At 46.4% G+C, this 17,132-nt stretch overlaps 1 protein-coding gene across 1 annotated transcript in view; it reads left to right on the forward strand.

The window, feature by feature from the left end:
* plxna4 (plexin A4) overlaps positions 1-17,132 on the forward strand; it is a 689,385-nt gene that overhangs the window by 657,222 nt on the left and 15,031 nt on the right. Inside the window, exon 29 of the mRNA XM_078235826.1 lies at positions 16,754-16,923. Coding sequence (XP_078091952.1) covers positions 16,754-16,923 — 170 coding nt within the window. The remainder of the gene's footprint in view (positions 1-16,753; positions 16,924-17,132) is intronic.

Genomic DNA, 17,132 nt, shown 5'->3' on the forward strand with positions numbered 1-17,132 from the left:
TTCCAGCCATTTCAGCCTCTGCCAGACACCGACCTCCCTCGAGATCCACCCCACCATCCGTCTCGCCCCCCTACCATCCAGTATCCCGCTTATGTTTCCAGCCAATGGGCTTCCCCCCATTTCACTTCTAACTCTGGCCCTGGTTCCCTCCCTCCCAATCATGGCCCTTCCTATTTCAAATCCAGCCCCAGTTTGAGATTTAACTGCACCTTCACAACCAACAGTGTCCTGGCTCTGGACACCCACAGTTCTCCCACTTCCACTTGAGAGCCTGAGATTCCGTCTCTGCTTTGACCCTCGTCATTGCTGGGGAGATAAATTGTTATTATTTCATGGGATATGGACGTCATCCACAAGGTCAACATATAGTGCCCATCGTAAATTGCCCTTGATCTGAGTGGTATGCTACACCATTTAAGAGGGTAATTGAAAATCAACACTGTTATAGGTCTGGGGCCACATGTAGGCCGGACCGGGTAAGATTTCCTTCCTTGAAGGACATTAGTGAACCAGATGAACATTTGTGACAGTCAGTGATAGTTTCATGGCCAAAATCATTGAGACTAGTTTTTCAATTCCAGATCTATTAACTGAATTCAAATTCCACCAGCTCCCATGGTGAGATTTGAACCCGTGTCCCCAGAACATTTACCTCTGGATTATAAGCCAGGCGGCATTACCACTATGTCACCTGTGGTGGTCTCCTTCCCCCTCCTCTCAGATCTACCTTTCATCTAGACCTCGACCTTGCCTCTTCTCTCCTCCCACACATCCCTGCCACAATCCAGCCCTCTTCCCGAATGCTGAGCGTCCAACCATCCTCCCTTTGTAAGGTCACCCATCCATCCCACTTCCAGCCTTCTACCAATCCTGTTTGTCACCGAGAGAGAGAGGGGAGAAAAAAGTCGAATGCATGGGAAGCAAGTGGAATGACAGTTCAAGAAAAATAGGGTGGTAATAGTCGGAGATTTTAATTTTCCCAACATTGACTGGGACAGCCATTGTATTAGAGGGTTGGATGGAGAGAAATTTGTTGAGTGTATTCAGGAGGAATTTCTCATTCAGTATGTGGATGGCCCGACTAGAGAGAGGGCAAAATTTGACCTCCTCTTGGGAAATAAGGAAGGGCAGGTGACAGAAGTGTTAGTGAGGGATCACTTTGGGACCAGTGACCATAATTTTATTAGTTTTAAGATAGCTATGGAGAATGATAGGTCTGTCCCAAAAGTTAATATTCTAAATTGGGGCAAGGCCAGTTTTGATGGTGTCAGGCAGGAACTTTCAAAAGTTAATTGGGGGAGTCTGTGGGAAGGCAAAGGGACGTCTGGTAAGTGGCATGCTTTCAAAAGTGTGTTAACCAGGGTTCAGGGTAAACACATTCCTCTTGGAATGAAGGGCAAGGCTGGCAGAAGTAGGGAACCCTGGATGACTCGGGATATTGAGGCCTTGGTCAAGAAGAAGAAAGAGGCACATGACATGTACATGATTGATAGTGCATCACATAGGCAGCTGGGATCAAGTGAATCCCTTGAAGAGTATAGGGGGAGTAGGAGTAGAGTTAAGGGAGAAATCAGGAGGGCAAAAAGGGGACACAAAATTGTTTTGGCAGATAAGGCAAAGGAGAATCCAAAGAGCTTCTACAAATACATAAAGGGCAAAAGAGTAACAAGGGAGAGAGTAGGGCCTCTTAAGGATCAACAAGGTCATCTATGTGCGGATCCACAAGAGATGGGTGAGATCCTAAATGAATATTTCTCATTAGTATTTACTGTTGAGAAAAGCATGCATGTTAGGGAACTTGGGGAAATAAATATTGATGTCTTGAGGAGTGTACATATTACAGAGAAGGAGGTGCTGGAAGTCTTAAAGCGCATTAAGGTAGATAAATCTGTGGGACCTGATGAGGTATATCCCAGGACGTTATGGGAGGCTAGGGAGGAAATTGCGGGTCCCCTAGCCGAGATATTTGAATCATTGATAGTCACGGGTGAGGTGCCTGAAGATTGGAGAGTGGCAAATGTTGTGCCTTTGTTTAAAAAGGGCTGCAGGGAAAAGCCTGGGAACTACAGGCCGGTGAGCCTCACATCTTTGGTGGGTAAATTGTTGGAAGATATTTTGAGAGACAGGATCTACAGGCATTGAGAGATGCAAGGACTGATTAGGGACAGTCAGCATGGCTTTGTGAGTGGAAAATCATGTTTCTCAAATTTGATTGAATTTTTTGAAGGGGTAACCAAGAAGGTAGATGAGGGCAGTGCATTGATGTTGTCTACATGGACTTTAGCAAGGCCTTTGACAAGGTACCGCATGGTAGGTTGTTGCATAAAGTTAAATCTCACGGGATCCAGGGTGAGGTATGTAAATGGATACAAAATTGACAGAAGCCAGAGGGTGGTTGCAGAGAGTTGTTTTTCAAACTGGAGGCCTAGGGCCAGCGGTGTGCCTCAGGGATCAGTGCTGGGTCCACTGTTATTTGTCGTTTATATTAATGATTTGGATGAGAATACAGGGGGCATGGTTAGTAAGTTTGCAGATTACACCAAGATTGGTGGCATTGTGGACAGTGAAGAAAGTTATCTCCAATTGCAACGGGATCTTGATCAATTGGGCCAGTGAGCTGACGAATAGCAGATGGAGTTTAATTTAGATAAATGCGAGGTGATGCATTTTATAGATTGAACCAGGGCAGGACTTACTCAGTTAATGGTAGGGCGTTGGTTGGGGAGAGTTACAGAACAAAGAGATCCACGGGTACATGTTCATAGTTCCTTGAAAGTGGAGCCACAGGTGGACAGAGTGGTGAAGAAGACATTCGGCATGCTTGGTTTCATTGGTCAGAACATTGAATACAGGAGTTTGGACGTCTTGTTAAAGTTGTACAAGACACTGGTAAGGCCACACTTGGAATGCTGTGTGCAATTCTGGTCACCCTATTATAGAAATGATATTATTAAACTAGACAGAGTGCAGAAAAGATTTACTAGGATGCTACCGGGACTTGATGGATTGAGTTATAAGGAGAGGCTGAATAGACTGGGACTTTTTTCTCTGGAGCGTAGGAGGCTGAGGGTTGACCTTATAGAGGTCTATAAAATAATGATGGGCATAGACAAGGTAGATAGTCAATATCTTTTCCCAAAGGTAGGGGAGTCTAAAACTAGAGGGCATAGGATTAAGGTGAGAGGGGAGAGATACAAAAGTATCCAGAGGGGCAATTTTTTCACACAGAGGGTGGTGAGTGTCTGGAACAAGCTGCCAGAGGTAGTAGTAGAGGCGGGTACAATTTTATGTTTTAAAAAGCGTTTAGATAGTTACATGGGTACGATGGGTATAGAGGGATATGGGCCAAATGCGGGCAATTGGGATTAGCTTAAGGGTTTTTTAAAAAAAGGGCGGCATGGACAAGTTGGGCCGAAGGGCCTGTTTCCATGCTGTAAACCTCTCTGACTCTAAATGGTTGCAATTAAATCTAGTTTTTAAATTGATGACCGTATTGATGGAGGACACCACTGAAATATTTCCGTCCCGCCCACCACAGGAATCGGGGCGGGCGAGGGGTGGACAATGGGAAGGTCTGTTGACCTCGGGTGGGATTTTACAGTTTCGGGATGAGCAAGGCCGTAAAATCCTGCCCCATTTGTCTGTTTGGGGATTCAGTGAGGAGTTGTCCCCTTAACCCGTCACGGACAGACAAGTCTTCCCTTTTAAATTGAAATCAACAAGGGGGAAGCACAAGGTTAGGGAGGGAGAGTAAGGCAGTGAGATTTGGTTTGGATAGTTCCAGCAAAGAGCTAGCACAGACACGATGGACTGAATGTACTCCAAACCTCTGCAGTTCCAGGTGCAGAAACAAACATTCTTTCCTCTTTGTCTGTGGCAAATGGGGCGGCACGGGGGCAGAGTGATTAGCTCTGCTACCCCACAGCGCCAGGGACCCAGGTTCAATTCCAGCCTCGGGTCACTGTCTGTGTGAAGTTTTCTCCGGTTTCCTCCTACACTCCAAAGATGTGCTGGTTAGGTTGATTGGCCATGGTAAATTAACTCTGGTGTCAGGGAGATTAACAGGGTAAATATGAGGAGTTACGGGAATGGGGCCTGGGTGGGATTGCTGTCGGTGCAGACTCGATGGGCTGAATGGCCTCATTCTGCACTGCCGGGATTCAATGATTCTATGAAATGGCACTGAAATCGAGCAGCAAATCCTAAAATGAATTATTTTCCTGTGAACCTTCATCCAAGTAAAAAGGAAATCGGGAAATATTACCTCAAAATGGGCATGTTCCAAAACGAATCTGAATTTCATTCTGTTGTCACGTTTAAAAGCTGCTCTTTAAACAGATGCAAGGCAGGACATCTGATAAACGATTCCAATCCGCATGTGAACGGTTTTTATTACTGGGTGAGTGGGTGGTGTTGGAATGCACATTCATCTTCTCAAGGAGAGAGACAGGTGTGTTAAGTACCCTCTGTTAAATGAAGCATTGCAATTTGAACTGTGGAGCGGGAGACCTGCCCAGTTGGTTTTTGTGACGCTCAATCTATTCTGCTTACAAGTTAATGAAGAAGTGAAGGTTCCTTCTGTTCACCATTTGTGACAACATTCCAAAAGAGCATGTCCCAAACGGCGCTCAGAGGAAATCTCCCCCTTCCACTGGGAATCTCTACAGGAAGGTAGAGATTGTGGCACCAATGTAGCACCACTGCAGTGTGCTGGAAACTCAACTCATCACCAGGGGAGGCATGAGACCCCCCGGTAGGAATTAGAAGGATTGGCGACCACCAGTTAGTACAATGGTTTATTTACAAGCAGATAAATATACAGCGTACTTTCACGATGTTAACACTTCCAGCTCCAGGATCAACCCTGACTGCAAAAGCCCACACTCTGCACCGAGATCCCCACGCTCATTCCCCATTGGGCGATTGGGTCACATGATCCTCCTGCTTTTTTTTATTCATTCATGGGACATGGGCGTTACTGGCTGGGCCAGCATTCATTGCCCATTCCTAGTTGCCCTTGTTCAGAGGGCAGTTGAGAGTCAACCACATTGCTGTGGCTCTGGAGTCACATGTAGGCCAGGTAAGCACAGCTTTCCTCTGCTAAAGGACATTGGTAAACCAGATGGGCTTTTCCGACAATCGACAATGGTTTCATGGTCATCAGTAGATTCTTAATTCCAGATATTTATTATTGAATTCAAATTCCACCATCTGCCATGGCGGGATTCGAACTTTGGTCCCCAGAACAACTGATCCACTTTAATCCGAGCAGACAACCTCCCTTAGCCCTTCTTGTGCCAGGTCAAGGGATCTGCTATTTTAAACATCCATTGCACCATTCGTTTACTACTGCTGCAGTCTGCCTGGTGTGTGCCCCTTTAAGATCAGTACAATCCCATCAGGGTGGATGGGAAACTCTAATGTTGGAGCAGGTCCATTGTGCTAATTTGGACTTTAGGGCAGCACAGTGGTTAGCACTGCTGCCTCACAGTGCCGGGGATCTGGGTTTGATTCCCACTTGGATCACTATCTGTGCGGAGTCTGCACATTCTCCCCGTGTCTGTGTGGTTTCCTCTGGGTACTCCGGTTTCCTCCCACAGTCTGAAAGACGGGCAGGTTAGGTGCATTGGTTGTGCTAAATTCTCCCTCAGTGTACCCGAACAGGCGCCAGAGTATGGCGACTCGGGGATTTTCACAGTAACTTCATTGCAGTGTGAATGTAAGTCTACCTGTGGCACTAATAAATAAACTTAAAACACACACAGTCTCTCCCAAAGAAATTGGATGAATAAGAATTTGAGTAGGTAGGATGGATAGTATTGATCAGTTAAAATAACTTGGAAGTGCATGATAAAGGAGGACTGAGTCAGCACGGCTTTGTCAAGGGGAGGTCATGTCTGACAAATCTGTTAGAGTTCTTTGAGGAGGTAACAAGGAAGTTAGATAAAGGAGAACCAGTGGATGTGATTTATTTAGATTTCCAGAAGGCCTTTGACAAGGTGCCGCATAGGAGACTGTTAAATAAGTTAAGTGCCCATGGTGTTAAGGGTAAGGTCCTGGCATGGATAGAGGATTGGCTGACTGGCAAATGGCAAAGAGTGGGGATAAAGGGGTCTTTCTCAGGATGGCAGCTGGTGACTAGTGGTGTGCCTCAGGGGTCAGTGCTGGGAGCATAACTTTTCACAATATACATTAACGATTTGGAGGAAGGAACTGAAGGCACTGTTGCTAAGTTTGCAGATGATACAAAGATATGTAGAAGGACAGGTAGTATTGAAGAAGCAGGGCGGCTGCAGAAGGACTTGGACAGGTTAAACGAGTGGACAAAGAAGTGGCAGATGGAATACAATGTGGAAAAGTGTGAGGTTATGCACTTTGGAAGGAGGAATGGAGGCATAGACTATTTTCTAAATGGGAAAATGCTAAGGAAATCAGAAACACAAAGGGACTTAGGAGTCATTATTCAAGACTCTCTTAAGGTTAATGTGCAGGTTCAGGGCAGTTGGGAAGGCAAATGCAATGTTAGCGTTCATGTCGAGAGGGCTAGAATACAAGAGCAGGGATGTACTTCTGAGGCTACTTAAGGCTCTGGTCAGACCCCATTTGGAGTATTGTGAGCAGTTTTGGGCCCCATATCTAAGGACGGATGTGCTGGCCTTGGAAAGGGTCCAGAAAATTTTCACGAGAATGCTCCCTGGAATGAAGATCTTGTCGTATGAGGAACAGTTGAGGGCTCTGGGTCTGTACTCGTTGGAGTTTAGAAAGATGAGGGGGGATCTGAAACTTACAGGATACTGCGAGGCCTGGATAGAGTGGACATGAAGAGGATGTTTACACTGGTAGGAAAAACTAGAACCAGAGGGCACAACCTCGGGCTAAAGGGACGATCCTTTAAAACAGAGATGAGGAGGAATTTCTTCAGCCAGAGAGTGGTGAATCTGTGGAGCTCTTTGCCGCAGAAGGCTGTGGAGGTCAGGTCATTGAGTGTCTTTAAGACAGAGATAGATAGGTTCTTGATTAATAAGGGCATCAGGGGTTATGAGGAAATGGCAGGAGAATGAGGATGAGAAAAAAATCAGCCATGATTGAATGGTGGAGCAAACTCAATGGGCCGAGTGGCCTAATTCCGCTCCTATGTCTTATGGTCTTATGGAATGGGAAAACTCACCCCCATGTGTGGAAGGTTGTGTGATATTCACAGGGAAGTGGGCACAATATTGATTAATTTTACCGACGTATCTGTATCTTCTGTCTTTCCAGTGCTTTTCCTGCCCCCTCTTTCTTTTCTGCTTTCCTCTATTAAATTCCCCATTTTCTCCCCTCCCTCAGTCTTTTCCTCATTTCCCCTTGGTGAGGGAGGGGTGATGTGCGAGACGCTGCCCAAGGTTAAAGGCTGCTTTTAGGGTTAGGTTGATAGGGTAAAGGTAACCTTTAAGGCTGACTTTCCATCTCTCCACAGAACACTCGTGCTTTGTCTGCCCTTTTTGTTCCACTGTATCTCTAACTTTTCAACTTCCCACACCCTGTTTCCCTTTCCCACCACATGCACTCACTCTCAATGCCACCCTTACCTCTTCTGCCCACAACACATTTATCATGGAACGGTGGCATAGTGGTTAGCACTGCTGCATCACAGTGTCAGGGACCCAGGTTCAATTCCAGCCTTGGGTGATTGTCTGTGTGGAGTCTGCATGTTCTCCCCGTGTCTGCGTGGAATTCCTCCATGTGCTCTGGTTTCCTCCTACAGTTCAACGATGTGCGGATTAGATAAATTGGCCATACTAAATTGCCCCTTTGTGTCCAAAGATGTGCAGGTTTGGTGGATTGGCCATGCTAAATTGCCCCTTCGTGTCCAAAAATGTATAGGTTAGATAGATTGGCCATTGTAAATTTTGGTGCCCCCATGGGCCCATCAGAGATACCACTCGAAAAGGTCATTCCCCCTTATTGAGAAAAATATCAGCCATGATTGAATGGCAGTGCAGACTCGATGGGCCGAGTGGCCTAATTCTGCTCTTATTCCTTGTGGTCTTCTGGTCTAAATGGGCAAAAAAGTGAGAGAGAAGGAAATATAGAGAGAGACAGATGCACAGAGAGATGGTGATGGAGGTAGTGATGGATACAAAGAAAGAAAGGCGATGGAGATGTTGAGAGTGACGGAAAGAAAGGACAAAACAGATAGCCCAATAAATAGAGAGAAAGTTGGAGATAGAAGCAGGTAACGAATAGCAAGAAAATGCATCTTGTATCAGTGATCAGAGAAGCAGCTGGATTGAGTCTCTGATGACGTGGAGATGCCGGCGTTGGACTGGGGTAAACACAGTAAGAAGTTTAACAACACCAGGTTAAAATCCAACAGGTTTATTTGGTAGCAAAAGCCACAAGCCCCTTCCTCACCTGAAGACTTACCTAAAGAAGGGGCTTAAGGCTCCGAAACCTTGTGGCTTTTGCTACCAAATAAACCTGTTGGACTTTAACCTGGTGTTGTAAACTTCTTATTGAGTCTCTGATGCCAGCGGGCATGGGGTTGCTTTTATTGGTGAAATCCTCACCTGTCTTGGTGCCACTTTCAGCCATTCGCAGTGTGGCTCTGATACCCGAGTGGGTATCGCAGCTGCTCTGAGGGGGGTGGGGGGCAATGAGATGAGACAAACGGGCCACTTCATGCCACCGTTTCTGTTTTTTACTCGAGCTGCTAAAGATTTCCGATTAGTTGGACTGTGATGGAGAGATTTACGGACGGACTGTGTTTTTCCTTTGCTGCAGAATTCTGCAAACAGCAATTTTGGTTGCTGTCAGAATTGGTAAATTCACACACAGGCCCTTCAGTGCGACCAGATTAAAATCCGCCGGCCAGTCCCGAGCACAGACACGGTTCAGTGTTTCCACACTATGCTTTGAGGTCAATGAACAGGCATCCAGTCGTATCATCCGATTAATAGAGTTGAAGTATCCTCCCTGATTACAGCAATTATATCCATGATTGGGACATTAGTTTAATTGCCCATATAAAGCCATTAACTTTGACCTGCCAATGTCAATCCTCTTGACCTGTGTTTGTGCCCACGGTGCCTTTTCCAGCTCCCAGTACAATGCACGATCACAGAAGCAGTAGACTTGAAAACACCATGTCGCTATTCAGGATTCTATTATAGGAGAACAGGAGTGTGAGATTAGGTGCCGGCTCAGTCAGTTGTTTTGTTGTGACATGTGATGTCAGCTTGGTTCAGTTTACAGCACTCCTGCTGCTGCAGTCACATGATTACCAATTCAGGTTCAGTAACATGACACCAACAACAGCTTGCGTTTGTATGGTGCCTATATTGTCATAGGTTGTCCCAAGGCACTTCACAGGAGTGCAATCAGACTAAAAATGAACACCGAGTCAAAGGAGATAATATTAGGACAGGCGACCAAACACCTGGTCAAAGAGACATCCATTGTGCCGTGTCTGCTTGGGTTTCCTCCCACAGTCCAAAAATGTGCGGGTTAGGTTGATTCGCCATGCTAAATTGCCCGTTAGTGTCCCCGGATGTGTAGGTGAGAGGAGTTAGCGGAGTAAATGTGTGAGGTTGTGGGGATAAGGCCTGGGGTGGTATTGTTGTCAGTGCAGAGTCGATGGGCTGAATGGCCTCCTTCTGCACTGTAGGGATTCTATGATGTCTCCCGTCCATTCCCAGAGCCTCCCATCCATTGACTCTGTCTACACTTCCCACTGCCTCGGAAAAGCAGCCAGTATAATTAAGGACTCCCCGCACCCCAGACATTCTCTCTTCCACCTTCTACCGTCGGGAAGAAGATACAAAAGTCTGAGGTCACATACCAACTGACTCAAGAACAGCTTCTTCCCTGTTGCTGTCAGACTTTTGAATGGACTTACCTAGCATCAAGTTGATCTTTCTTTACACCTTAGCCATGACTGTAACACTACATTCTGCACTCTCTCCTTTCCTTCTCTATGAACGGTATGCTCTGTGTATATAGCGTGCAAGAAACAATACTTTTCACTGTATACTAATACATGTGACAATAATAAATCAAATCAAATCAAACATCTGAAATAGGAGCAGGAGTAGGCCACTCGGCCCCTCAAACCTGCTCCCCCATTCAACAAGACTATGGCTAATCTAATTATAATCTTAACCCCATATCCTGCCTCCCCTCGATAACCTTTCACCTCCTTGCTTATCAAGAACCTATCTACCACTGCCTTAAAAATATCCAAAGGATCTTCTTCCACTGCCTTTTGAGCAAGTGGTTAGCACTGCTGTCTCACAGCACCAGGGACCCGGGTTCAATTCTGGCCTTGGGTGACTGTCTATGCGGAGTTTGCACGTTCTCCCCACGTGTGTGGGTTTCCTCCGGGTGCTCCAGTTTCCTCCCACAGTCCAAAGATGTGCAGGTTAGGTGGATTGGCGATTTGAATTGCCCATTAGTGTCCTGAGATGTGTAAATTAGGGGGATTAGCAGGGTAAATACATGGGGTTACGGGATAGGCCTGGGTGGAATGCTCTGTCAGAGAGTCAGTGCAGAGTTGATGGGCCAAATGGCCTCCTTCTGCACTGTAGGAATTCTACGATTCTAAGACAGAGTTCCATAGACTTACAACCCTCAGAGAAAAGAATTCTCCTCATCTCTGTCTTAAATGGATGACTCTTTATTTTTAAACAATGAACCCAAATACTAGATTCTCCCACAAGCGGAAACATCTTCTCCACATTGACCCAGTCGAGACCCCTCAGGATCTTATGTGTTTCAAATGTGTCATCTCTTTCTCTTATAACCTCCAGCGGATACAGGCCTAGCCTGTGCAACCTTTCCTCATGAGACAACCCTCCCAATCCAGTGTTAGTTAAAAGCTTCCCTGAACATCCTTCCTTAAATAAGGAGACCAACATTGTACATAGTACTCCAAATGTGGTCTGATCAATGCCTTACATAACTAACAGTGGCCTGTACACCACTCCGAAAAGCGACTTCTCGCCTTAATCATATCCCAATTCTACCCAAACCGTTTCTACATCCTGGTTTCCTGAACTTGCGTCTTCTCTCTTTCACATGGTGATGCCATCATTAATTAACAGAGCCACCCCTCTAATGTTTCCTCATTTCCTGTCCTTTCTAAATGTCCCGTACCCTTTGATGTTCGGGTCCAAATCTATATCCTTCTGCAGACAGGTTTTAAGGAGTAACTTGAAGGAGAAGACAACCAAGTGGAAAGGTTTGGGGATGGGGGGGAGGGGAGAATTCCAGAGCTTAGAGCCTGGAGCAGGTTAAAGATACGGCTATCGGTGGTGGACTGAAGGGAATGGGGGTGCACAAGTGGCCAGAATTTGGTGGAACACCGAGTTCTCAGAAGTTTGTGGGCAATATTCCATCTAATTTCTGTTTGCTTTGCATAACTGGCTTGTTGCATCGCATGGTCCCTTTAAGATTGCTGTAAAGCGAGAGTGCGTGCGTTTTCAAGCGATCATTGCTGGTGCGTGGCCTGTTTCCTCCCTGCGTGTTACATTCTAGATTGTTCCACGGCTACACATTTGTACATCTTAGAGGGAATATGGGTTATTTGCAGGTGGTACATTGGCAGCGTGATCAAAAGTACTTCCTTGTATGAAACCTATTTTCGGTTTTATTGATCAAATTTTACCAAGTCAAGATATTAAGGAATATTTTTAGCCGAGTTTTGCTTTTTAAATGAAGCATGTTCTGGAGCTTGGCCTGACGTCATTTGCATTCAGAGACATGCAAGTAAGTTTGAGCAGAAACTCTGAGATAAAACTTTGAGAAAAACATATTTTCTGAAACAAAATAACATTTTGGGCTCCAAAGCAGAAACCCAGCTCCAGGATCCTTCAGGGGAAGGAGGCCACCATTCTTATCCACTCCGGCTCACAGGTGAACTCCACTCCACACTACATGATGGCCTCTGAAATGGGGAGAGTAGGCCTTTCACTTGTGCCAACACTTGCTTTAGATGGGTTCTAAGTGTCAACGCGTCAACATCCCCCACATCCAGGAAACAAATATTTTTAAAAATACAGTCACTCCAAATGAAATCGAGTGGACTGTCGATAGATTTTACTCAGTCCCAGTGTCTTTGTCAAGGAGCTAGATCAACACCTGTTGAGAAGGTGGGGTGTGGGGAAATCACAGAGCTATCAATACCTCTGCTTGATTTGCTTTTCAAAAGTAGCTAGAAAGGGAAGTTACTGTCCCTGAAAGTAAATGATGAAAAATAGATCAAGGGTCAGGGAGACAGATTAATTAAACATGGATTCTAGATGCAGTCAACTAGGTTGGCTAACTGGTTTATCATCGATCTATACTGTCCTGTGTACTTAAAAAACTGTGAATATGTTTTGCATGTTGTATTCTCGGTTAAACAGTTCAAACAATTGTTCCTTTCATAGAATCCCGACAGTGCAAAAGAAGGCCATTTGGCCCATCAAGCCTGCACTGACAACAATCCCACAAACAAAACAAAGAACAAAGACAAAGAACAGTACAGCACAGGAAACAGGCCCTTCGGCCCTCCAAGCCTGTGCCACTCCTTGGTCCAACTAGACCAATCGTTTGTATCCCTCCATTCCCAGGCTGCTCATGTGACTATCCAGGTAAGTCTTAAACGATGTCAGCGTGCCTGCCTCCACCACCCTACTTGGCAGCGCATTCCAGGCCCCCACCACCCTCTGTGTAAAAAACGTCCCTCTGATGTCTGAGTTATACTTCGCCCCTCTCAGCTTGAGCCCGTGACCCCTCGTGAACGTCACTTCTGATCTGGGAAAAAGCTTCCCACCGTTCACCCTATCTATCCGCTTCATAATCTTGTACACCTCTATTAGATCTCCCCTCATTCTCCGTCTTTCCAGGGAGAACAACCCCAGTTTACCCAATCTCTCCTCATAGCTAAGACCCTCCATACCAGGCAACATCCTGGTAAATCTTCTCTGCACTCTCTCTAACGCCTCCATGTCCTTCTGGTAGCGCGGCGACCAGAACTGGACGCAGTACTCCAAATGTGGCCGAACCAGCGTTCTATACAGCTGCATCATCAGACTTCAGCTTTTATACTCTATACCCCGTCCTATAAAGGCAAGCATACCATATGCCTTCTTCACCACCTTCACCCACCCAGGCCCTATCCCTGTAACTCCAGGTATTTACCCTGCTAATCCTCCTGACACTAAGGGCCAATTTTGGCATGGCCTATCAACCTAACCCGCACATCTTTGGAGTGTGGGAGGAAACCAGAGCACCCGGAGGAAACCCATGCAGACACGGGGAGAATGTGCAAACTCCACACAGACAGTCACCCAAGGCCATAATTGAACCCGGGTCCCTGGCGCTGTGAGGCAACAGTGCTAACCACTGTGCCACCGTGCCACTCAATTTGGACTGTTGATTGTATTATTCCAAACAATGCAACACCTTCATAGCACAGAAAACTTCCTCTGTGTTCTACTCCTTACAAGCAGACCGTAATTTATTTTCCCTGGATGCTAGTTCAGGATAGTCTATCAGACCAGTTCTTATGGAAGTCAGTTACTTTTATTTGTTCCTGGGACGTGAGTGCCACTGGCAAGGCCAGCATTGACTATTCACGGCAGTAGTCCTTGAGAAGGTGATGGTGGTTTTCTTGAACTGCTGCAGTCTGTATAGTGCTCACAAATGAACTAAGGGAGGGAGTTGCAGGACTTTGACCCAGCGATGTGAAGGAATGACCATTTGTTTCCAAGTCAGGATGGGGTGTATCTGGGAGGGGAATTTAAAGGAGGTGGTGTTGTATCTGCCTGCTGACCTTGTCCTTCTAGGTAATTTTGGGGACATCGAAGATGCTAAGGAACTTTGTGGAGTTACTGCAGTGCTTCTGAAAGATAGTACTCACTGAAGGCACTCAGGCATCAGTGAGCAAATTAGAAAGAAAGGCAGATCTCTGCTGGCAACTTTCAAAGTTTCCTTTCAACCAGAAGCGAGTATGTATCTATGTTCTATCAATCATTATGCAGGTATATTGGAAGAATACTCAAGTATCCACCATACTCGGTGTACTTTCTTCCATATGCACAGAAATTCTGATGTTAGAAAAGCTTTTTAAATTTGATTTGATTTATTATTGTCACATATATTGGGATACAGTGTAAAGCATTGTTTCTTGCCCACCATACAGACAAAGCATACCATTCATAGAGTGCGTAGGGGAGAAAGAAGGGAGAAGGTGCAGAATATAGTGTTACAGTTACAAATGGAGTGGAGAGAAAGATCAGTTTAATATATAATAGGTCCATTCAAAAGTCAGATGGCAGCAGGGAAGAAGCTGTTCTTGAGTCGGTTGGTATGTGATCTCAGACTTTTGTATCTTTTTCACGACGGAAGAAGGTGGAAGAGAGAACGTCCGGGGTGCGCGGGGTCCCTGATTATGCTGGCTGCTTTTCCGAGGCAGCGAGAAGTGTAGACAGAGTCAATGGATGGGAGGTTGATTTGCCTGAGGGTCTTTGTCTAGCAAGTATATTATTCACCTTCCGCGAAACCTTTGAAATCAGAAGACGAGTCATATTCCATTTGAAAGGTTAGCTGTGTTTCTCTGTCTACAGATGCTGCCAGACCTGCTGAGTTTTTCCAGCACTTTCTGTTTTCATTTCAGATTTCCGGCGTCTGCGGTCTTTTGCCTTTATTGCAGTTGACCATCGTTTGGCCTTTGGCCACAGTAACTAAGAACGACTTGTACTTTATGTGGGTAACTTATACGTTGGACCCATCAATGCCCATTATAAGTAGCAATTTTTTACACAAAATTGATTCATCCTGACATGTTTAATGTCCTGAAATTTGTAAGCAAGCGTCACCTCATTTTCGTAACCGGCATAACATTTTTCTTCCAAGATAAACCTGAGGTAATGTGATGCTTGAGGCCTATCGAACAGACGAAGCCTGTCAGAGTTTCATTAATATTGTTTCCGCCATCAGCAGCTGCTAGATGCAGAGAATGCATTTTTTTTTTGTGTGTCTCCAGCCTCCCACCCCCACCCCACCCCCACCCTTTTCCTGTTGTACGCCAAGATAAGCTGTCACCAGCCCCAGACACGGTAGAGATATTATGATTGTCAGCTAACACGATTCTTCCACGGTGTCTGAGCGGAATGAGAATTTGCTGCCTCTGAGGAGTCACACTATTCATCGTTATCAAGTGCACCAGGTGCTCACTTCATGCATTAACCCCGTAGTGAACCTACATGTCGTTAACCGGTAATTTCACTCCGTGAGGACCCTCGAGGCCTACTTGGAAAGGCTGTCTTTTTTCCCTCTGAAGAATTAATATTTAATTGAACTAATTTGAGGGCATCGTCGTGTGCTTATCAAGGTAAGGTTAGCACACTCTTACATATTGGACAGAGATCAAACATTCCTCATCAGTTTTGGCACGGGTTAGATGCCATGGCAAGCTTCCTCTAGGAAGAAAAAAGGAGTCTTGGGCTGAATTTACAGCCCTTCCCCCCATTGCCCCCCCCCCCCCCCCCCCCCCCCCCCCCCCCAGGGCAGGATGTCAGGTTGTGGGGGGAGGGAGGGGGGAGTGCTGTCCAATTGCAGCGATGACATGCTTGCTTGTCCATCCCTGTGGGTGTTTTACCTGCAGTGTGGGAAACATTGAATGGCCTCTCCCCCTCCCTCCCACTCACCATCACTTGTGGGCCAATTGGCGAGTGCCATGTATTGATGCCTCCAAGTGAAGGCGACCAATGTTGTGTCTTGGCGGGGGCAAGAGGAGGTGGCTGACTAACACCTTGTGTCCACCCAGGGGGAAGAAACAGTTCAGACCACTGTTCTTATTTCCCAGTTTTTACCGGTGTTCCATTTGAAGGTATGCAAGACCAGTTGGGATCAGTATTGTTTTTACCTTCTGGGCATTGGAGACCCCACCATGGTTCCTCCCGCCCTGAATTGCCCTCTCTCCCACCCTGTCATTCTCAGCTCCAAACCCACTTTGCAGGGACATGCCAGCTGAGGTGAGATCTTGAACTGATCTGAAAAGTTGGAGTTCATGGAGTCTCCTCTTCATGACTGCATACAGTGCCAGCAGCTGTTTGGTTGCCCAGCAAGCTATTGGAAGTGGGACTTGCTCTCTGATAGGACGGTGAGCACACACCCCACCATTGAAGGCCCGGTTGTCGTAAAAGGGCTGCAGGACGAACTGGCCAAGGACAGATGCGCTTCCTGACTTCTTGTCAGGAAACCCCTCCACACCCTCCCCGTTTACAATTCGCTCCCGCATTTCCATAGCACCTCTCACACAACTTCACAATGTCCCAAAGTGCTTCACAGCCAGTGTGAAGTCTTTGAAATGTAATCATTTTTATAACACAGGAAATGTGGCAGCCAATGCACACAGAAAGATCCCACAAACAGCAGTGCGGTAATCACCAGATCAGCTGCTTTTAGCGATGATGGTCGCGAGCCTTGTGCATCTCTACTTCGAGGCCAGCAACTAGTTGTTCAAGTCCTATGCCAAGATCTGTTGGCCATGGAAGGTGTGGGTGGATGTGGGGGTTTGTGAGTGTGTGTGAGTGCAAGGCTGGAATTGAACCCGGGTCCCTAGTGCTGTGGGGCAGCAGTGCTAACCACTGTGCCACCATGCCGCCCCAAGCCCTACCTCACTCTGGCAGTTTCCACCACCATCCATGGTGAAGGCAGCGGACAATATCTCCCCGATCTTGTTAGTTACTTCCACTTAGCTTTCTTTTTCTATATTTTCCTGCAGGGAACCTTGCAGAAGTTTGTGGACGACCTCTTTGAGACCATTTTCAGCACGGCGCACCGAGGGAGTGCGCTGCCCCTTGCCATCAAGTACATGTTCGACTTTCTGGATGAGCAGGCGGACAAACACCAGATCCACGATCCTCACGTCAGACACACATGGAAGAGCAACTGGTGAGTGCTGAGAGTGCGCAGGGGGCCGAGGGGGCGGGGGGCGTTTTCAGGGGCGGGGGGTGTTGGGGGATGGGCGAGGGAATGATGGCTGAGAGAGTTAACGTGGGCCCATGCCAGTGTGTGTAAACAGATGGGATTCATGTGATTGGTAAGCTTGGTAATATTGAGCAAGTTTTACAATGTTGAAATATTTAGTTGAAGAAGTCAGG

The sequence above is a fragment of the Mustelus asterias genome, chromosome 19 (genome assembly GCF_964213995.1).
Source record: "Mustelus asterias chromosome 19, sMusAst1.hap1.1, whole genome shotgun sequence".
Taxonomy (NCBI): domain Eukaryota; kingdom Metazoa; phylum Chordata; class Chondrichthyes; order Carcharhiniformes; family Triakidae; genus Mustelus; species Mustelus asterias.